Source organism: Numida meleagris, chromosome 12 (genome assembly GCF_002078875.1).
Source record: "Numida meleagris isolate 19003 breed g44 Domestic line chromosome 12, NumMel1.0, whole genome shotgun sequence".
In the NCBI taxonomy this organism is placed as follows: Eukaryota; Metazoa; Chordata; class Aves; order Galliformes; family Numididae; genus Numida; species Numida meleagris.
The window spans coordinates 12,996,720-13,018,851 of NC_034420.1; the positions used below are offsets into that span (position 1 = coordinate 12,996,720).

At 44.7% G+C, this 22,132-nt stretch overlaps 1 protein-coding gene across 2 annotated transcripts; it reads right to left on the reverse strand.

Moving 5' to 3' along the window:
• Positions 176-20,880, reverse strand: MAML1 (mastermind like transcriptional coactivator 1). Of its 2 annotated transcripts, none has more exons than XM_021410727.1 (5): positions 20,100-20,880; positions 10,225-11,631; positions 7,816-8,085; positions 5,421-5,535; positions 176-3,574 (listed from the first exon to the last, which is right to left on the reverse strand). In XM_021410727.1, the coding sequence occupies exons 1-5, from the start codon at positions 20,466-20,468 to the stop codon at positions 2,583-2,585; spliced, it is 3,153 nt and encodes a 1,050-aa protein (XP_021266402.1). In that variant the 5' UTR covers positions 20,469-20,880; the 3' UTR covers positions 176-2,582. The 2 variants fall into 2 exon arrangements, with proteins under 2 accessions (XP_021266402.1, XP_021266401.1); XM_021410726.1 differs by having other exon boundaries at positions 10,225-11,634; positions 20,100-20,879.

Sequence of the window (22,132 nt, forward strand, 5' to 3'; positions counted from 1 at the left end):
TTCCTGAACAAACCCCCTGGTCAAACAGGGCAATATCCACCTCAGCTTCCAGAAACAGTGGAGGAAAGAGCACATCTGCATTTCACTGGGCAGGAAGCTGGCTCGCCTTTTTGGTAGCCATAATGCAAACAGCAGATGCTCTTTTCCTCTGATTAAGAAATTAAAACTGGATGGATTTTTTAATTTTTTTTTTTGTTTGTTTTTACTTATTCAGAACAAAGACCGTGTGCAAAATCTACCGGAGAATGTCGCAGATTTCACCACAGTAAACAGGGAAGAAAGAAAAGCTGAATCCTACTACCCTGTTATTTCTCTCAAGTGTTTGTAAGGGGCAAGGGGGGGAGTGGGGGAGTGGAAACAGTGACACTGAAGGATGTCACTTGAAATTCTGAGGTCCCAAACACCCCCAGCAGGAAGGGAAGGCACACTGGTGCAAAGTTAACCTTTAAAAACAAAAATACAGCAAACACTTCTTCCCCTGCCATTGCTAGTTTATCTATACGCTAACGACACTTCCCTTGGACCAGTTTTTGGTTTAATACTAAACCATTCACTAGCTCTTTCCTTAGATTGCCAGTATAAGAAAAGTCAGCATCAGTTATTTGCATCTCAACTACTTATTCTAGAAAATATCATAAGCGTCAACAACCAAAGCAACTAACACCTTCGTCGTTCCATCCAAAGACAATCTTAGTTACCTCTTCAAAAGCTCTACAAGGGATTAAGTCTGCTTCAGTGAAGTTCTATCCACTACTCAATGGTGGGATCCATGATCAATGCACATCTTTCGCCAACGGTTCAACATGATACAACATCAAATCTGTTCGACAGAGCGCAATTCATCCACACTGGATGAGCGTGTTGGACAAACCACGTTCCATGCATATTTGGAAAGGGTTAAAGTATTAGTGTTTAAAAAAAAAAAAAAAGCAGTTTTTAAAAGTGCAAATTGTCTGACAAAGGAGCTGCAGATACAGGAACACATATTGCTTCTTCAAATTCCATGTTATCCTTCACTTCCCACACCCACTCTGGAACAAATCCCTCTCACACATTCTGCAGCGTGGAAAACTCCTGAAGAAGACAGTCTGTTGCAGGAAATTGCTTCTAAATCACAACGCTGGGTTTGGTTAAAAAGTTTAAAGGAGTTTTCCAAAAGAAGTGGATTTAGAAAGGGAAGAGGTATTTGTGCATTTAAAACAAAAGCTTTCAACTTTATTTTCATTTTAAAGTAAAGGTTAAGGCAAGGTGGTTTGTTGGTGGATAAGGGATTTTTTTGGTAGAAAGTAAGGACTTTGGAACACTGTCTGTTGCCATTGTGGTTTTTGTCCTTTCTGAGAGCAATCCCAACACGGATGAGAGGTCTCCTTGGGCTGAGCTAAAGAACCAGCATCTGCTTCTAGGGATATTAAAGGAATAAACCCACCTGTCTACAGAAAGATTATCAAACTCATAACCCAGTATTAAAAACAAAAGTATTTAAAGGGGGAGACTTCAATATTGGAGCAACCCTGATGCAAGCATTCTCCCAGGCTGCTTGTGCTATTGTTGCTGAAAAGGACTTTTCACCTCTCAGCCAAGTTCTTTTTTCCTCATCTTACCCTGAAGTGACAAAGTCTTGTGCTCATCGTGTCACTGCTAGCTTTGGGGGATGAACTGATCTCAAACGTTAGTTTTACTTTTTACAACAAAGAAAACTAAATGAGCTGTCATGAAGCAAAGCCTTCATTTAAATACAACTACCTTTGGAAATAAGTTATGAAGAAACAGGTGCAAAGTAAATGGCTTTACAATTCATGTTAAACCTACTACAGTTTAAAAGTTCTCCCATAAGAAATTCCCCCTTTAAACACAGCAAGGTATAAGCCAAGAACTGTGCCTCTCTACAACAGAGTGCAAACTGCAGCTTAAAAGACTACAATCTATTAAGAAGACTACCTTGACTAACTGGCCAGGTTTTAATACTTTCTTTCATCTATCACCAGCATCTAGAAATATTTACTGTGAAATATCACTTGCTTATTGAGAGTACAGGCACATGCTGCAGCGGTGGAAAAAGTTCACAACATCTTGCAAGTGTACTCGGGTGCATATAGCCTCTTCTCAAATGAAGTCAGACACTTGATGACAGTACTATAACAGCACGTCAAGCTATGGACAACAATGATTGCAAGTAATAGCTGCAGAAAACTAAGCCCTAAATTTTTGCAACTATTTGCTTTCTTTCTGCACTATTTCTGTGAAACAGCTCTATTTTTAAATAATTAAAATTTTTCATTTTAGAACACTGCAAGTGAGATTTCTGAAAGGCTGGCTGGGACACACACAGTTTTGTTTGACCTGTTTCAATGTGCAACTCCCTAGAGACACCAGGACAACGTGCACTACTCCTGCAGACCTGCTTGGTGCGCCGTTACCACGCATCAGCACTCACTGAGAAGCAGCTCCAGTCCCTTTCCCAACCATTTACGTCTAATGCCTGCAAGTCTCCTCAATGCCACAGGTTTTTTGGTCCAAGTGTTGTTTATATTTCATGAAATAATTAAAAAAAAAAAGTAGAACCCCCCACCCCTAGCCCTATTTTAATGAGTTCCCAACAACTCATCCAAATCATTCATCCACTCCTCTGAAGTCCTGTTTTTCAGCAAAGAGTCTATTAGATCTGTGTCACCAGTTAAGTTCTGAAGTCCATTATTGCCCGACTGGCTGCTGTAGGCAAAAGGCAGCTCTTGACTGGTTGTCCTCACAGGGTACCCCTGACTACAGTGCATATTACCTCTGTTGGGCATTTGTTGATTTGGATTCTGGTTGAAAGCGTTCAGATCCGGAACAGTCTGGCTGATGCCAGGCAAGACTTGCTGCGACGGTACCTGCTGCTGTGTCGGAGGGTTTGTCCGCTGCTGCGTGCCTAAAGACGACGACAACATCTGCCCAGACACGGCAGCATTCATCGAGGTCATTGGCCTGCTGGTGCTGAGGCTTACCTGAGGCATTCCTTGAGCAAACTGTTGGTTGGCCATCTTTAGATGAGTTTGCTGCATGTGGAAAGAGGAGCTGGCAGTAAACGGTCCTAAGCCACTGTTTCCTTGTGTCTGGTTATTAATATTAGGGATACCTTGGTGTTGCCAAGATGGATTTTGAGCCCCCATAGCAGCTGGTACTCTCGCCATCTGTGGCTTAGATAAGGTCGGATTCAGTGCGCCTTTATTGTGCTGTTGAGAAATACTTGAGTTTGCTAAGGTGTTCTGCCCATACCCAGCAGGAACAGCAGCACCCTGGCCCAGGCTGCCTTGTCTCTGCATCGGTGGCTGTCCATTGGCACTCGGAGCTGCATGCTGGGGAACCATCTGCGTCATACCTGACGGCATGTTGTACAGCCCCCCTCGCTGGATGTTCTGCATATTGGCGTACTGAGTCACCCCCCGGTCCTGCTGGCTGGAGCCGGACTGCAGCGGTGCAACAGAACCGTGTCCAGGTCCCATCTGGATCATGTTCTGGGTCTGAGGAAACATCCGTGGACTACTGGAGCTGGACTGTCCTAGATTACTGACCCCAGGCATGGCTGAAGACGATCCTGAAATACACGGAAATATTTTGTACATTAACTACCTCAGACCAACCAGAGCCAGTCTAGGCCTGTTGACCCCATAAGCCAGAAATGAGGTACAGCTACATTTGTACAAAGCAATGTAAGCAACCAGCACACAGACAGCAGCACTTGTATCACATCTGATCTCAAATTGGCAGATACGCCAATTTCCTAAACCATCTGAATGCCACTTCTAAGAGTTCAGCATCACCAGCATTAAAAAATCAGGCTTTATGGGCAGGACTGTGATGTTCCTTTGTGAACAGAAGGACGCACACACACACAATTTGCTCGCCTGTTAAAAAATACCATCTACTGCATACGCGCACTGTCAGTCATTCTGTGCACACACTGTGAGTCTCTTACTGCAAGAACTGCAGGATTTCCAGTCCTGTGCTTTGACAGTTCCAGGAATGTCTTTGCTTTTAGGCAACTTTCATAAATTTTTAGTTAAACATCTTTTGGATTTCCATGGTGAAGTATCCACTACATTAATATGCAATGCTGATAACAAAGATGATTTGCAAAAATGAGTCTTCTCAGAAAACAATGGCAATTTTCTTCTAAACCCAGTAAAGAGGAAAAAAAAAAACATTTCCCTGTAGGATAAACATCCCCATTACTTAAAACAAAAGAAAAGCACTGTGAAGTACAGTGCATATATCATCCACTTGCTCCCCACATTTAGCCAACCAAGGGAAACCTGCCTACCCCAGAACTTTCCCTACTTTCAAACAAAAAAAGCTAGAGATTTTTTAAAAGATAATTCAAGTTAGATGAGTAACATTGGCTCTCCACTGAATTAGCAATTAATTAACCAGAGATACAGGGCAAAGGGGGACATCTTACTGGAACCGTACAGTGAAGAGGTAGTACCCATACCAGCATTTAAGCTGCAGAAAAACTATTACAATTATCAAAACAAGGGAAAAATAATACTGATGTTCATTATAGCAACACATACTCTAACAGAAATACTACCAGATTTCTGTACAAACGTGGCAGGAGAAAAAATATTGCATTTCAGTATTTGATGGCTGGTACTGACCGCTGTTAACACAAACCTTTTGCATTGGTATCAAGTTTTTCAGTTAAGTAACAAAGCCCAGCCCTAGCTCTGCTGTATGGTCATGAACACTAAGAATGAGGGTATTACATTTCTGTTTGCATCTTTTCCATTTGGCATTTACTTCTGTGGGAATAGAGAGAGTAAGGAAACAGAAAGAAGAGAATATGCACATTTTGTGTACTATAGGTGTATAAAAAAAGGCAAGTATCTCCTTAGTGCCATGGTAAGTAAGGATCTGCCAGGTAAGGAGACAATCTTGTAATGTTCTCTACTTCCACATTCATGGTGCCATTCCAGTTTAATGGCAAAAACCCCTTCTATTCATCAGTGTCAGAACAATCGAGATATACCAAGCTTCTACAAAACCAAACCAAACTCCACAAGAACCACGTAGGATGCCATTCCCTTCTAAAGGGAAGAGTATTAGAGCAGTATCACACACACAAAAGTTAAAGGAGAAATTAACATTAAAGAAAATGGGAGTGTAAAAATGAAGTACCTTCACTGTTCTAAAGGCCAAATTTTATCTACTTCCAAAGCAATATTACAGAATCAGAAGCTTGCACTGTCTCAGATTTTTAGGTCAGAGGAAGCTGTTATTTTTTCAGACGTACCAGAGCCTAGCTCTAAAAGTTTAAAAGCATAGTAACATGGGAAGATGTTGCAATAAATTAATTATAAGATATCCAGTCCAGGAGCTCCAGTGGCACCTGGTTGTACTCCTGGTACTTCTGCCACTAGTCCAGTGACCACGCTGCTCACCTGTGAACTGCCCAACCTGCTGCTGGTACGGGTTCTGCGCCTGGTCCTGGTACTGGGGAGGTGGTCGGGTCAGGTGTCGCTGCAGCTGCTGCTCCTGCTGCTGCCGCTGCTTCTCCTAGGAAAGGACCAACACAGTAATTAGGAAGCAAGTCAAGGTTTCTCCAAGAGTCGCTGTCTTGGATAAGAATCAAGCTATCCGCATACTTCTACATGGAGCTGCTAATCGTAGGGGCTTCTGCAACCTGAAATTTCAGACCTTTGTTCTCATCTGAAGCCTTTAAATAACTGGAAGCCACAGGTATTGGTCTTTTAATCAGTGAAACATTCATACTTCAGCAATACCCTAAAGGTACAATACTCTAACAAGTGTAAGAAGAGAAAAAGCAAGAACATCTAAAAATCCACAATACACCTTTTACTCTTTGACCCTAGACCAATTTATTTAAAGAGTCTAAAGTAAAAGTCATAAATACCAGTGTTGCACAGAGAAGTAAAAACATGTCACTGTTTTCTAGGTCTAGTTTTCAAAAACAAAAACATATACGAACCCAAATTACTGGGTGTCTTAGAAGATCATGGAAAACTACAAAACTGAAGTTACAACAGGAGCTATGCAAGTTTTGTAATCACTGTTCCAAACCATTTTCTCAATAACTCACTCATTTATTGTAACAAGCCCTACTAATGGTTTGAAATCAACTTGCTTCTTTAAAAAGAGTATCCAATCTGTATGTACTTTATGACAAATCCATCAGAAAACTAGCAAATTTAAAGGGATTTTAAAGCCACGGGGGAATGGGAGAAGGCGTGTGTAAGTACATGCACTAACAGTATGGTTCTGACAACGCAAGCAGCTGCTTTTACACCATGAAGCACATCTCAGACAGCATTGCTGGCCCTTCGTCCGCAGCTATCTTCAACCAGGTTGAAATTCTGAGAGCATTAAGAAGTGATACCACGTACAACTACTCACTTATGTAAAAACGTGCACAGGGCACAGGGAGGGACAGAAATTCCCTTTCGAGAGTCCTGGGACAAGGACACAAGCAGTAAGCCCTTCCAGAAGAGATGAATGCAATGTGGAAAGCAGGCAGGTACACATTGCTACCATCGTTTTGAAGTGTCTGCAACCCAGAAGCTGTTGAGACATGCAGAGGAATGAAGAGGGCAGGCTGTTTCACAGAAGGGACCTGCTGCTTGCAGGACCAGTCAGACCTGAAAGGGGCTGACCACAGAAGCCAGGGAAAGATGCCATAGCAGCACGATGAACTAAGAGCTGCAGAAGGCTGGCTCAGCAAAAAATAAAAAAAGATGCAGAATATCAAATGTAAAGAAAGCTCACAGTGTCAGAGAGGGGAGGTTACCTCAAACTATCACTCGGAGATGCATATCGATGACTTTTAGTTTTGTCTTTTAATTCAGGGATACATGCAGCTCAGTTTTTTTTCTATAAACTACCAGCTCTCTTTTCCCCCTATCATTCCCAAAGATAACATTTTTCTTCCCCCCCCCCGCCATTCATTATCATCTTGAAAGACAAAATGAAGATCTGAGAACCAAGTTCTCCCTGGATCTAAAACGTTCTTTGAAAATTCATCTTTCCCTTCCTCCACACCCAGCGCAGAGATTTGTTCTGTTTGTACAGTGACAATGTGTGGAACATGCCTGCATGGACTACTCAAAAATGCAGAAAAGCACAGATGACAGGAGTAAGGCTCTTTGGACTGATTCCCAGTTGAAAGACTTGCAAAAGGTTTAAAGCTTAGAAAGGTTCACGCAAGGAGCCCGCTTCCCTGAGAGAGACTAAAGCAGCTTTCTGCACAGTCTGATGGATAGCAGAGTTAAATTCTTTTGGCAGGGTAAGATGCAAGCTGGATGCAGATGTCTAATTATTTTCCCCAAATAAACAAATGAAAGATGATTTAAAATTTGAAACATGAACTGCCGCGGCACTCACAGAGAGGAAAGGCAGAACACAACCAGCTGACACAGTCCCTTGCTTAAAGCTCTCCAAACCATCAAGGGTATTCCAATCTTTTATTATTTTGCTCTGATTCCCTTTGTGAAAGAAGGAAGGCAAAGAATTATATCATCACTGGCATACCTTCTCTTCCTGTGGGTATTAGCTTGCATTTCCACACTATTGAATTTCAGCTGTTTTATTCTTTTAATCCACAACTGTGCTTTGTAACAGAAAAAACATCTCGGCAACCAAATGTTACATTTTGCTGTTGATTTTACATAAAACAGAACAGCAATTTATACCAAAGCATCATGTAGTTTACATCCCCTATTTTGTAAGGTGGAAATAGCTCCATAACATTTCAAACATGGATTCAAGTCAACCAAAGCAAGTCAGCAGAAAGGAAGAAAAAAGATTGCAGGCCCCCCTTACCTGCTCAGCTAATAGATGTTGTTGTCTCTGCTCCATTAGGAATTGCTGCTTCTGTTGCTCCATGAGCAAGTGCTTTTGTTGCTGCTCTCTCTGTTTCTGCTGGTCCATCAGCATTTGGTGCTGCTTCATCACTGCTGCCTGCTGCTGATTGCTAAGATACGACTGGTTGCCGTGGTTCCCTGCCATGGTGACATTGGGAGCCTGGGCACCGACACCAGCGCCCGGGACAGAAACAGGAACACGAGGAACATTAGGAGATGAGGTTTGATCCTGCAGAACATAAAAACAGTGATGTGAGTTACAGAAGGAGGTTAGCCCTCCAGAACTTAGAGACTCTGTACAGTCACATACACAAGGAAAGATGTTTTCATAATGATGACCACAAGTTCTATCATCTCTTGTAAAGGATACAGGATTTTTATAAATAAAGAAACAGAAACGAGGAGTTGGAGTTAATGTCAGAAGCTCCGGAGATTCAGGAGCAGTGGCTTTAACTTAAGCCTCACTTAAAGTACTTCTCAAATTCCAGCTCAAAAAGGAGAACACAGCTTTGAGCACTTCTGCTCAGCCAGAGGAACAGTGCCATGACAAACAGCACTTCAGATGCACCAACTTAGTTACCTTTGGTTGCAGCTTTCCAACCAGTTTTGAAATTTCATCATACAGTTACATCCTGCCTCCTCTGTCAACAATTCTGCAAGTTTATGCCTCTCTTCCTAATGTTAACTTTTTTTTAGTATCAGAGTTCACTATTCACAGGTGAAGGGGAAGAAACATCACTGACCAAAATGAAGAGTGCTAAGGTTTGGTTAGCAATCCGGCGGATTCTTTTACGCAGAAAAAACACTACCATGGATAAATGGTTTTATTCATTTTTTCTAAGTCAGCTTTTTTGTTTTTGTTTTGGAGACAGGAACTCGGGAAAAGCCATTAAGCAAAAGTAGCATGGAACGATTATCAATCAAAACCTGACACTGATCTCCTTGTACCTGAGAATCCTTTTGAAATTTGACATTTGTTATCATTTTTAAGCCCAGTTCAGCCTCACTTCTAATTATGCAAACGTATTTATTTTCACATTCAGAATTCAGCTAACGGTCTGGGCTGTTGGTTCTCACTTGCTGCAGTTTTGTACAAAATCATGAGCCAAATATAGGTAATGCTGTGCTAAGTTGTTCTGTGAGCAAGCTTGTTAGAAATTCTCCAAAGTATTCATGAGGACTTCTGTTATTTCAACGCGAGCACGGCAGCGTAGACACAAGGTCACCTTCAAGTTTTTCAGCAAGAGATAGATGTGACACACACAGTCATCCTCACCCTTCCCCTCCTTCTTCCTCCACCAAAAACACCATTAGATCGTTACTTCCGCTAGCTTTTCAAGAGATTAATTTTCCTTGTGCCTTATGAAGCATGTATTATTGATCGCATTTTTATTTTTACATCACTATGGTCTTTACCACAGACTAATCAGGCCTTTATGCCATGTATTTTGTGTTTTGCTTTACTGAAGGAACTATGAACTACTGAAGGAAGGATGCTACAAGAGCTGGAGCTCCAATGGGTTTTGCAGGAGTTTCAAGCCTTACAAGAAAGACATTTTTTTGACAGCAAGTCCTCCAATATATGCATTGCTGGGACTCGGTAGCGTGTGCCTACAAGTCTGTTCTCTTCCACCTGCTATATATTTCTACCTGCAGCACATCTGTAATACCAGCTATACACTGTTATCTTTATACTGCAAATTTCTTGTGTCTCGTAAAGCAAAGAAGCACAACCTGGAGTTCTCCTTCAAAGGAAAACCTGAAGCGCACTGCTTCAAGCAGACAAATACTACCTATTAAAGAGACATTCCCCATTCCCATAGACTTAACAAGTTACAAATTCTTAGATTTAAAAATTGCCAAGTAACACCCAAGTAACCAAGAAGGCAGCCCCAACCCCCATTTCTTCAAAAAGCAGCAACTGAAGGCGTATCTGTGAGCCAACTCCTACAGAAGTCAGGGACGAAGGAGAAGGTAAAGAAAGCAAGGCTTCTTCAAGAACACTGTTTAACACTGCAGTTCTATGAGTTATTTCAGGCAAAAGTTTACAAAGCATCTATTTATCTTTGTGAGTAGGACCTTCTGTGAAGTGTGACATTCTTTGTTGCCCATGAAGTATATTAAGCTGGCAACCACACATTACCAACATGACCTAGAATTGCATATTAAAAACTGTCCTCAGTGGAAAATACAGTGCTTGACTCTTGCCTCAGCACACTGTGTACTACCATCTTCTTCTTTAATAACACGCAGCAATTGATCTGAAACACCACCAAGTAACCTGTACCCCAGTCTTACCTATCCAACAGCCTCTTGCAAAGCCTTAAATCTGTTACTAAACAAAAGTAATAAGGATCAGAACACGTACCTGACTGTGTGGTAGTCGGTAGGTAATGTTTCCAGACTTGGGTTTTAACAGGATCATTCCATTCTGGTCGTCGCTCACGTGGGACAGTGGCTGCTGCTGGCGCTGCTGTATGTAAGCTAACATGGGAGCCTTGTTCTGACCAGGTACTGCAACACCCTGTTCACATTCTGCTTTGTAATGTGAAAGGGGTTTGGTGTTCCCATAGTCTAGCATTGAGCCTTGACTGTTCACAGGGTTCTGGTTCATGCTGTTCTGCTGATGACCCAATATGTTCACATGGTAATTGCCTCCAGCTCTCGGGGAGCTTTTATTTCCCATATTAGACATCATGAGCTTCTGATTGTTGAAGTCCGGTTGGTAAACCGAAGGGCTGGTGGGATTTTCCATGGTATATGGAACAGCCAGGGGGCTATGAGAAGGCCCAGACTGCCAGGTAGACATCTGATTTGTCTGGTGGACTTGGGAAGCCTGCTGCTGGCTCTGCAGCATCTGGTCTCTCTTCTGCTTGGCAGCAATCTGCTGGAGTTGATGAGCAGAGGACATTTCTTTGGCACTTCCTGCTCCCTTCCCAGGTAACAGCACGTTGGGGAGAGGTCTCTGCACGTTCTGAGAGTGGTTTGATGCCTGCATCATGGGCTGATTAGGATTTTCAGTCATTGACTGACTAGAAGACTGAAATATAGCCTGAGAACTACCGACCACCGGAGAAGCGGCACTTACAGGAACAGAGGCAGCACCAATAAATGCTGAACCTGAAGAAGTAGATCTAACCTGTGGAGATCCCATCTGCTCCTGCTCAAAGGGTGCTGGGGAAAATTCAGTCTTTATGTTAATATCTTGTGGCAATGGAGTCTGTGCAGCTGAATTTGAAGAATCTGCATCTTTTTTCTCTTCAAAGTCTTCATTGAAGAGATCCTTCATGTCTTCATCAGGCACTGACCTATTAAGCTCCTCAATAAGCTCCTTCCACTCTTGCTCATTAAGATTAAGATCAGGCATCAAGTTGTTCTGAGATATAGAACCCCCTGCTCCAGCAATCATACATGGAAGATCATCTACAGGCTCCTGCTTCAGCTCTTTGTTCAAACTCAGAGGAAATGAATCATCAGCATCACCACCTCCATTCAGTTGCAGGCTGGAATCTGGAAGACACTTCTTGCTGATGCCATCGAGCCCCATCGGATGCTTTCCATTAAGTTGCAAGGTATCTCCACTGCCAGATTTCTTGTCAAGATGATGGAGTGGAGACACAGGGGGCATGCCATTGGAAGAACCACTCACTCCACCGAGACCGTCATCACGACGCAGCTTCTTGGAAACGGAAAACACATCTCCAAAGCCATTCTGCTGGTCTCCATTCTGAGGGGAAGAAGCGCTATCAAGCTTTCTTTTCACAGTCTCATGGAGCTGCTAAAAAAATGGGAAGATTTTAGTTATTTAGTTTCACATCTCAGATTATTCCTTACCAGAACATTGCCTAGCTCTGAATATAAAAAAATAAAAAAAAGAAAAAGAAATAAAACATTTTAGGGGGGAAAAAGGGCTAGACCTTTCGTTTTTACAAGTCATCACATGAGATGACTTCCTTGCTAAAATCTGATAGGGTAAACCTTCCAAACCATGTGCTAAACCAAACAAAGATAGAACTGCCAGATATTCGACAACAAAAAGTTGAGAAATGACTTCGAATTGGAGCATATTATGATCTTTCCTGTTCAAAATGCAAAAGCATTGAAGAATGTTAAGATTCAAACTGAGCCTAACGACCTGTGTTTATTTGGTCTACGTACACATTGTATAATTTTCCAGCAAGACTGCTTTGTAAAGCAGTCTCACATTAAAAGATTTAAGAAAAAAAAAAAGGATCATTTCTCTTGTGATTTTAATTACTGGAGGATAAATAGGTATGTAATTTTTGTACACAATCACGTTTCTGGCATTAAGCAAAACTAGTTTGTCACCAAGTGACCACAGTTCCATTCATACGTAACAGCAATTAGGAGCTCAGTCAATTCTGCCACACAGAGTAAGTTTATTCCTTTCCTCTTTTCTCCCAAAGCATTTGCCCCCTGCTACTCTCTGCTCTATGGCCCCTAGAGCACAAACCAGCTCAACAGTTGGCTAGTTCACAGCCAGTGAATTTGCACATTCTTTTTCTTGCAGTGCCACCTAGAAGCAACCAGAGGGTACAGCAACAGCACCTCGGTTCTACAAAGTAGAGCGTGGGACCCTTAGTTCAACTTTTCTTTTCTGGCAGCATTCTTTCAAATATTAACCTCAAAAATATCAGAAAACAGAACACGTGCACACATCAAAGATTACAATGAATTTTTCCTCCCCTCAGGCAAATTTGCCCAACACCTAGGCTCTGCTTGTACTGGGATCGCTACACCAAGACAGACAAACCTGTAGGGCAGTGACATAGCTCAGAGCAGCACGTATAAGGAGGGAAAGCTCCCCTGACCTGGAAAAGATGCCTCTGTGTGTCCCAGCAGGACACATGAGTAGACTCCCCACAAAAAGCCACTCGTCTCAAGTGTGGTTCACTGAACAATAGTCCTCTCAGATGGCAGAAAAGAAGCTCATTAAACAAACCTCAAAACAAGTACACTTATTTTAATACGCAGTCTCCATAATGCAGTCCACTAACCCTTGGGGAAAAACCATCTCATCCAAGAACAAACAGGAGAAACTTCAAGATCTCGGCACTGAAGCAAAAGGTTGTGTGTAGAGCCAGCATAAATTATCAAGAATGTTACAACACTTGCCTGGGCAACAGCATTCTTTGATTTAAGGATAGAAGGACTGGATCACAGCGGTTGCTTTCTTGTTAATTTTCCACAGCTAGCTGATCCTTGGAAACAAACACCACTTCATGCTTGCATAGGTAACAGCAACATCTCATTTTTACAACAGGGATGGACTGCAGTTTCCAGGAGACCATGATCTTTCAGATGTCTCATGGAAACGACAGCCAAGCAGCGAGATGAGCAGCAGACCTAGTAAGAGGAGGTACACATTTGGAGCGGAGGCTGGCACTTCAATTCTCTAAATCTCAGCATCCCATCTACAGCTTCAGCAGCAGATCTAGAGCAATTTTTTCAATTACTAACTTAAGAGAATAAAGGAAATCTGATTTTTCATAAAAACACAAAACAACAGAAAGCGAGGAAGCTTCAACTCAGTCCCAACGTTTGGCTTTCGGCAACTTTCCTGCTGTTTACTAATACTCCAACTGGGAAAACTGAAGCTCAAGGTGGATGAGTAACTTGCCCAAGGTCATATGATGAGTCAATCAAAGATTGGGATGGATCCTCCTTAATTCCAAATCATTAAGGAAAAAACACTCCCTGAAAAATAACATACAAGTAATAATTTATTTTTGCATGCTAAACATATTCTTCTCATGGTTGAAGCAAATTTCTGTATTAAAACAGAATCAAGGCCCATTGGAATCACTGCTGTAACCATAACTCCCACAGACAACTCAAGGCAGCTCAGGGCTTGGGTAGGACCAAAGCTCTTCGTGGGCTGCAAAACTCACTTAGGTTGATGGAGAAACATACCAGAAATTGGTTTATGCTAAGGTCTTCGCTGTTGTGCTACATCACTTGCAATACATGCAAGATTAAATCATTTATGCTTCTACACTAAACTTACTGGAGTCTAGATATAGGCATAGACCCTTAGCATCCATCACAGGCATCTTCCCTCACAAAAACCCGGGGTCTATCATATCTGCATGGCTTTTAACAGCCATCAAAACGCACAGATTCCCAATTTTAACTCCTTGGCATTAGTTGCTCTTAACAAAGCCCTTCTTTTACCGCATACTATACTCCTTTGTTTAAAAAAGAAAACAAACAACACTGTAAAAAATCAAGATAAAGAACTTCAAGGGAATTCATTTATGAGGTAAAATTTGGAGGTGTCTGCTTCACCTCATCTACATGTGCTATCAATTGAAAGATATCCTACCTGTACACAGCAGCCAGCAGACACACAGGAAAGAAGAAAATCTGCTCATCTCTTATCTGTACTAGAAAAGACAGCCCAATTCACAACAAGGCTATGTAACCCCTGAAATTTAGAAGCTATTTACCAACTGCACTTGAATCCTAGCTCACTTTTAAGAGAAAAAGAAGAGCAAAACATACTTGGATATTGTGGCATTGAGTCTACACTGAGGTTACTCTACTGCAGCTACACAGCCAGCTAACCAGCGGAAAGCCAGCCTCCATGTTCCAGCTCCATGTTCCAGCTCCCTTCTTCACTCAAGAAAGAACAGTGCTACCAAAAGTTGCAGGTGCCAACAGTTACCTCTCCAGTGTCCTTACTAATGTATGCCGATAGCATCCACTTACTCACGTTTAACTTCCTAACCAATAAAACCTGAAATTCTCACGCCGACTGCGTTCAGAGAACTGCTCTGCAAATAATGTAACCTTCCCTTGTGAAACACCATTTCTCATGCACTATCTCAGCTCTTGGTTTCCTAACAAAAGAAGAAACGTTGAATTTGGTTCTTCTCATTTGTGAGTCTCTATATAATTAAAAACTTTTTTGGGGGGAAAAGAACCAACACATAGCACACATGAGATACGAGTTAGACAGCAAATTATCTGCATATCGAGCTGCCCCAACAGAGTTCTCAAGGCAAGAAAAACCTGTTCTCTTCTGCCAAAACTCCAAAGGAAAAAAAAATCCAAACTGACAAGAATAAAGCATAGCTTGCAACTCGCTAAGAAAATCCCTTTAGCATTTATTTTTTGTCTACTATGATTTTGCAAAGCACGGTCGCTTTCTGGGATGCTGTTCATGGTTTCCTTAGGAGAATCAATCACTTTTATTTAGAACACGAGTCAATTCTTTCCATTGTCACAAGATCAGAAGCAGCAATGTATTCCCATTTTCTCAGCCTGCTCAACCTCCCAGCAGCAGAGGAACCTGCAAGCTCTCTGCAACGAGTCTATTTAACTTTGCCTACGGCTCTTACCCCAAAGCATTTACCCGAACCATTTAAACCAGTACAGTACATTTCCTTGGCAGGAGTACGCATGCAGTCAGGCCATAGCCATGGCCTCCACGTGTGACCCAGGAGAACAGATAAAAGCCAGGTACCACTCCTCCCCACAAAGGGGTGTCCATCCCAAACACTCGGATCACAAAACCTGAAACCCATCCGTTCCATGTACCACGACAACACCCAGCCATGCTGCAGCCTTACTGCAAAGGCACGTTGGCAGACTTCATAAAAGCCAGCCACACATTAACGAGGAAACCCAACAAGAAGAAACCGGGAACGCTCTAACACTTAATATCCAGTTTTCTGCCAGCAAATTCACTGGCAGAGTTCATGGCTTCAGGACTCTTCTGTTGCACTGGGAAGAAAGGGGCTTCCAAGATAGTAAACAATTATGTTTATAGTTGGTAAATATTTATAAGTTTATAGTTATAGAAACTGCAAGCAAGTTTGTTGGTTTTTTTTCTTCTCTGAGAATGCCTTGTAAAAATGGCAGAAATAAAACTTCAAAAACCTTGAATGCTCGAATGCTGTGCCTTTTGGGCTTCTTAATGACACGTTTTGGATATTAAATTCTTACAGGATTCAACAGAGCTTTACATTTTGTACCTCATTTTAAGCAAGCTCACAGTTTCAGTCTTAGCATTAAGTGATACCTACAATGATTTGTCACGAAATAACAGCACGAGAAAACACTGGCTGTTTCCAAAGAAGAAATCCTGTGTTACTCTACACACGCAATAAAGCTCCAGCTCCAAGACGCCTTCCAGCAAGATGCCAGCACCCTCACCTCCAGGGGAACACACCAGTTTGCCTCCAGCGGAAGTGGCGGTGCTGCAGCACACAGCGGCTCCGCAGAGCAGCGCGGCCTCCTGCGCTGACAGATGCTCCTTCCCTGCCTGGCCGGGGACAGAAGCAACAAAGACGACAACCTCTGAAGCTGGAAGACCAATGCAAACACCAGGAATTGCGATATCTGAATTCTGAATAGAAGAAATAACATTCTGGCCCCGCAGTGAGTTGAGTGTGCGTTTACTCTCTCCTTACTGAGCATCTACACACAGCTTCCAAAGTCGCGCTCTCCACGCAAGGAAAGCATTTTCTTACCAAATGTATTCCTGCACTCCAGCGCGCTGTCAGAACGAAACTGCTGCGCTAACTTTAATTTTGACTGTTACTTTAATTCCAGAAGTCTTTTGTATTTGGGTGACTGCCTGCTGGAGTGGAGAAGGGCTGTGGATATGCATGGCTATAAATAGCCCAGCCTGCATTAGTCACAAGGGGCAGCTTCTGCTGCAGGAATTGTTCTGCTGAACCAAAACTCCCTGCCGAGCCCTCGGCCGCGGCGCCGCATCGCCCACCTCGCCTGAACTTCAGCAGCACACCGGTCCCTCCCAGATCCGTACAGCTCAGAAAGCCCCGCTGCATATCTAACCAATCTGAGAGGGGAAGTGCTTCAAACACACAACAATACCTCACACAGAATTAAAAGGAGACAAAGAAAAACCTGTCGGAGTTGTTGTGCAACAAGCTATCAGACTTGTCAGCAAAACCAAACAATGGTGGCAAGCGTACACTGTACTGAAGTTATGTATAAATAATGTGGAAATAATTTGCTATTTTTGTGGTAAAACATAATTTCACAATTTAACACCCATACACCACAGCTCACCCCAAAGTGAGGTCTCCTGAGTTGCCAGCATACCAGCCTGAGCTCCCTTAGGAGAATGCAGCCATGTTTGTCACTACAATCCAGGCAATCTATTCCCTTTAATTTACTACTTTAGCCCCTTTCGATCACAGAGCTCTCTTCATTCTCCTTATATTTCTTTTCAAACTTTTCACTCGGTGCCTTGTTTCAACCAGCACTTCGCTGTTTTCACCGTAAAAACCTCTATCGCTCCCCGGCAAACGCTGCTCTGCTCCTCACACCTCACACAGAGCGTTCCCAAGGCTGAGCAGATCTCTGCCCGCTCCAGAAACACAGTCTGCAGCAGCCCCAGACAAAGCGAAGCATCTACACAACCACCGCTCTCAGGTGGGAAAAGACAGCGAGGAGCACTGCGCAGCCTCCTTCCAAAAGGCCACACCACAAAGCAAGGCGTGGGGATGAGCACACGGACCCCAGCAAGTGCCTTGTCCTTGCGTTGAGGCAGCGCTTGGTGCACAGCTCAGGGACACACGACATCACGACCTGCCAGAGAAATACAGGGCAACCTTTCTAGTAAGCAGAATTAAAACTCAATTAAAATGAACTTTCTCAAAACAGAAACTGTCAAAGAGTAAAGAACATGCTCAATAGTGAGTCCTTTCCCTTCCCAACTTCTCCGTTTCTCAAAAATGGAGGATCAACACAAGAGACATCACTCAAGAACTAAGCATCTTCTACTCTGAATGGGTCTTAATGTCATCCTAGACAACAGAAATAAAATAAATTTAAACATTGGAATTTTCCTTTAAACTAGAGCCTCATTTTAACAGTAAGCCAGTATTTTCATCTTGTTCCTCAAATGAAGGACAAGCCTACTCAGTGTACATCATCCAGAGGAATTTCTCCATCGATATCGTATCTCGGTTTCTACGCGCTCACACTTTAGCACTGCTTAGCAAGAAAACGAAGGATGACCCTGCCCTGGGCTTCTGCTCAGCCTCAGCATATAAACCAGAGAGAAACTAATGGAAGGGAAATGTAATTTCGGGCTCTGGCCACGTGAACAAGTCATACAGGATGTGACAGGGTGGTGCTCACCCTCTACCCAAGACTACTCTGAGTTTGCCAAGGACAGCACCTGGGCATGCAGGCATCATGCTCCGGGCACACGTGTGGCACAGCAGCTGCAGGTCCTGCTGCCAGCTCACAGATGCGAGATCCCGTGCCCTTTACACTGACACAAGTTGCTTTTCTCTCAAGGATCAAAATAAACACCTCACTAACTTTGAATGCAGCTACCGGTCTCCAAGAGAAGATTCATATGCAGCTTTAAGAAAAATTCTAAACCATAACAGCGGTTACATGACGCAACGTATGTTTCACTGACCTAATGGCATTCTTCTGAAAGGAACGCGCTCAGAACATTCTAAAACATGATTTCAGTGTTAATCCGAAGTCTAGTGAATATTTTAAACCATACCCATGCGCTTCCCATGCAGAGCACACATTTGGTCTCGGTAAGAGCAACACATTCCAGGAAAGAGCTGCACCTCAGCCATAGGTACAGCCAGAGGTAGAACACTGGCTTAGAGAGAGACCTCTTATGCCAAAGGAACAAAACAGCAGCAGAGATTTCTTGCTGGTTTCTAGTTTTTTGGGATTTTTTTTTTTTCCAAAGCGTTAACTAACTTTATACCCTAGTAACAAGGTGATGAATCAGCAGCTGCAATTAAGCTTACAGTCATGTAACCTAGGAAGGAAACTGCAGGCCAGCACGAGGAGGAGCCATTCATACACTAAAACCCTCTTCTGTTGTGTAAATTGGCCACTGGCAGCAGCTTCCTGAACAAGAAGGGCTTCCCCAGATGTGCACTGTATTTCAAAACCACACTGCTGCTGAGAGCCCTCATTATAATGGATGCTAATTAGATCAAATCCACATCCAAAGCAATTTAAAAGAAACAACACCAACAAATCAAAGATGTCTTTCTTTTCAAGGATCAATATGAAGGAGCATGGTGGCACTTTAAGCAACAGGATTTGACATGCTAAAGAGCTCTGTGGAGTGTGCTGCACAAATATGCATCATTAATGGATAGAGCCCCAGATGCAGAATACCTCACAGCCCAGACAGGAAACAAACAGAAATCCCATGAAGTCTTTGGAAAATAAAATAGGAGTTTAAGTCATTTGTGTTCTGACACCAAGTTACACTCAGGATCAGCCCAGTGAAGAGCAGCACCTGAGAACCACTGCCAGGAAGGTGGAAAGTTTCCTCTCGCCATCAAAGATTCTTCTTTAACAACCACATGAAGTGCTTAAACTATCACAAGTGTTTTGCCCTTCAGAACAGTCAGTATCCTAGATTCACACGCGATATATCAGATAGTTTAACACCAACTCAGCGAAGCAACGTTTTCAGTTCATGCTGCAAAGTCTACAACCAGGTACGTGCTGCCCAGTGCTACATGAAAGCTGACATCTGCGCGCCGTGTTTCACAATTTCACATCATGCACAGTCATACCCAAACACACAGTGAGCTCTGTCACGTTTCTGTTTTAAAAACTGTAACTAAACGAAGCCCAAGGCAGCAAACAGCCTCTTTTACTGTGATCAAGCATGCAGGCAATCTTAAAAAGAGCATTTACCTATGTGGTAACTTGAAAATGAATTGGATTAACCCACCATCCCCTCGTAAAGAAATTCAAAGCAATACTGTATCATTTTTACAAAGGTCAACGTTTAGCATTGGGTGTTCTGGAGAAGGACAGGCATTAGGAGGGGCAGCCTGCGCGAGGTCACCCTACTAACCTACATTGCTGACACACTAACGAACAGCAGTGTGCTTTAAGGGTCACTGTGTTTAAAGAGTTCAGGGCAAGTTAAGCAGCGGCCTCTCCAGATACACACGCAGCCGTGGCCGTATGCACATACCCTGACAATCAGCAGTGCTAGCCAGGCCAGAGAAACACTCGCGTTCTGTGCTCAGCCAGTTTGTAATGGGTGGAGTGGGACTCCCACAGTGCTCACACCCACAGCAGCGAGCAGCAAACAAGCGCTGCCTCTCCACTTCGGCTGAAACTTTCCAAGACGCAGCAGAGCCCACGCTGTTAGCATTCCCCCTCAGCGATACACGCACCCTTCTCAAGCGACCCGGTGACACCCTGACAGCCCCAACCGCGGCACGGGCAGCACCTTACCGCAATCAGCGTGCTGCTGCGGCCGTGCTGCTCGCCGCTCGCCGCCTCGCCGTCCAAGCCGTTGGCTCCGCTCCTCTCGGCGCTCCCCGCGACGGCGGCTGCGGGCGGAGGGGGCGCGGGGGGCGGCGGGGCCGGGGGCGGCTGCCGGTGCTTGCCGGCCCGCTTGGCCTTGGCCTGCAGGCAGCGCTGGTGCAGGGCGAAGGTTTGCTGGCGCTCCAGCTCCAGGCGCTCCGGGGACACGGCCTGGTAGCGGGACTCGCAGGCGCTGTGATGCCGCCGGCAGAGCTCGATGCGCCGGCGGAGCCGCTCCATCACCGCGCTGTGCCGCGGCACCACGAACTCCGCCATGGGGCAGGGGGGCAGCACCATGGACCGGAGGGACGAGTCGGGGCGGCCACTCACCGGCTCCGCACGCCGGGCCTCGCCATAGCCCTCCTCGAGGCCTCGCCGCTCCTCCCCCGCCCGCCGGCCTTACCTGGGCCCCCCGGCCCGGTTCCTCCTCCCGCCCCCGGCCCGGCGCCCGCCTCGCTCCCCCCCTCCCCACTTCCTCCTTCTCTCCCGAGGCCGGTGCCGATTCGCTCCCCCGCTCTCCCCTGAGCCCTGCCTGGCGGCCGCTGCCCACCGCCTCCGGGGCCTGGCCGGAGCCCGCTCCGCTCCCTCCCCGGCGCGGCGCGGCCAAGCGGCCGCCGCTCTCAGGCACGGGCCAGCCCGAAGCCCCGAGTCCCCATTGTTATCCGCGCCGCCGCCATCTTGAAATTGTTTTTCCCCTCAAGAGCCGAGTTGAGAATAAATAGGCGGAGCTTCCTGGGTGGTGGGTGACGTCATGGTGCGTCACGCGTCACGAGCCGTGAGGGACAGCGCTCTCAGCCAATAGGAAGGCGCAGAGGCGCGAACAGAAGAGGCCGAGGCGTAGGCGGGCAGGGCGTCTGGCAGGGGGCGGGCTGCGGCGCGTTTAAAAGGCACGAGAAAAGGGGCGGAGCGAAGTTGGTGCAGCCAATGAGGACGGGGCAGATGGAGCATGTGGTGATTGACAGAGGGCGGGGTGCCGCTGCTCCTCAAGGGGCTCAGGACAGGCGCGCCAGGCTTAGATCCAGGGGCTGGAACTACGGCCAGTTCAACAGAAGGCGCCTTTCCGCAGCAGTCCACCACCCCGCTCCAGGGACATGAAGAACCACGGGCTCCCGCTGCGGTACCAGGGTAGCCTGGACTCACCTCAAGCCCCACAGGCACTCAGCACACACGGGCTCAAGGAACTTAAGAGCAGCAGCTGAGGCATCCAGCAGCCTACCTTACAGCAGACGATCAGACTACATTTTAATGGATCACAACAAGGCAGGATGCATTGCTACAAGCCGCAGCCGGATCAATAGCTTACCCTTCGCATCTTTATCAACTCTGTTCTCTGAGCACCAGGGCCAGGAGAAAGACAGTATCAGTGGTTCTGTGCTGTATATTCCATAGAGCTGCAGCCCGTCTGGATGAAGCACCTCACGGAACCCCTCCCTCACCCCAGCCCACACACACAAGTTCAGCTTACACACCTGTTTTCTCCTCCACTGCTTTAAGAGCGATGCTGAGGTTGAGCTGAGCCAGCCCAGGCAGAAGGCAGGGTAAGAAGTAACTTTTGCATTTTCTAGCTGTTTCAGAAAGTCTTAATTTATTGTAGTGATTATTTAAGCATACACTATGGTATCAAAAAAAGAAAAAGCCATAGCATGCAGACAGACCTCTTCAGGAGATTTAGCAAAGCAAATGGAGACTTACATTTCGCCTTAGTAATATTTAAAAGCTGGTAGCAGATCTCACGTGCCGTTGTGATGCTAGGAAGGAACACGTATCACATGAATTGTTCAGGCGTTTAAGGCAATTTGCATATTAAGATAAAAACCATTGGATTAGTAGAATTATGTTGTGCTCAAAACGTTAGCTGAATCAAAACCATTTACATATACTTCATCTCAAAGGACTGAATCATAAACAGCAGCTGCTCCTTGATAGAAGTACAGTCCTGAGAACAAGCTAATAGCAATGCT

Bases quoted from the DNA above. Each gene is read 5' to 3' on its own strand.
- MAML1 (XM_021410726.1), bottom strand. From the start codon at position 20,468: ATGGTGCTGCCCCCCTGCCCCATGGCGGAGTTCGTGGTGCCGCGGCAC. The intron at 11,635-20,099 runs GTAAGGTGCTGC...CCATTTTTTTAG, and splicing joins GCAGCAGCACGCTGATTGCG to CAGCTCCATGAGACTGTGAA. The intron at 5,536-7,815 runs GTAAGGGGGGCC...GTCCTTTCCTAG, and splicing joins AACATCTATTAGCTGAGCAG to GAGAAGCAGCGGCAGCAGCA.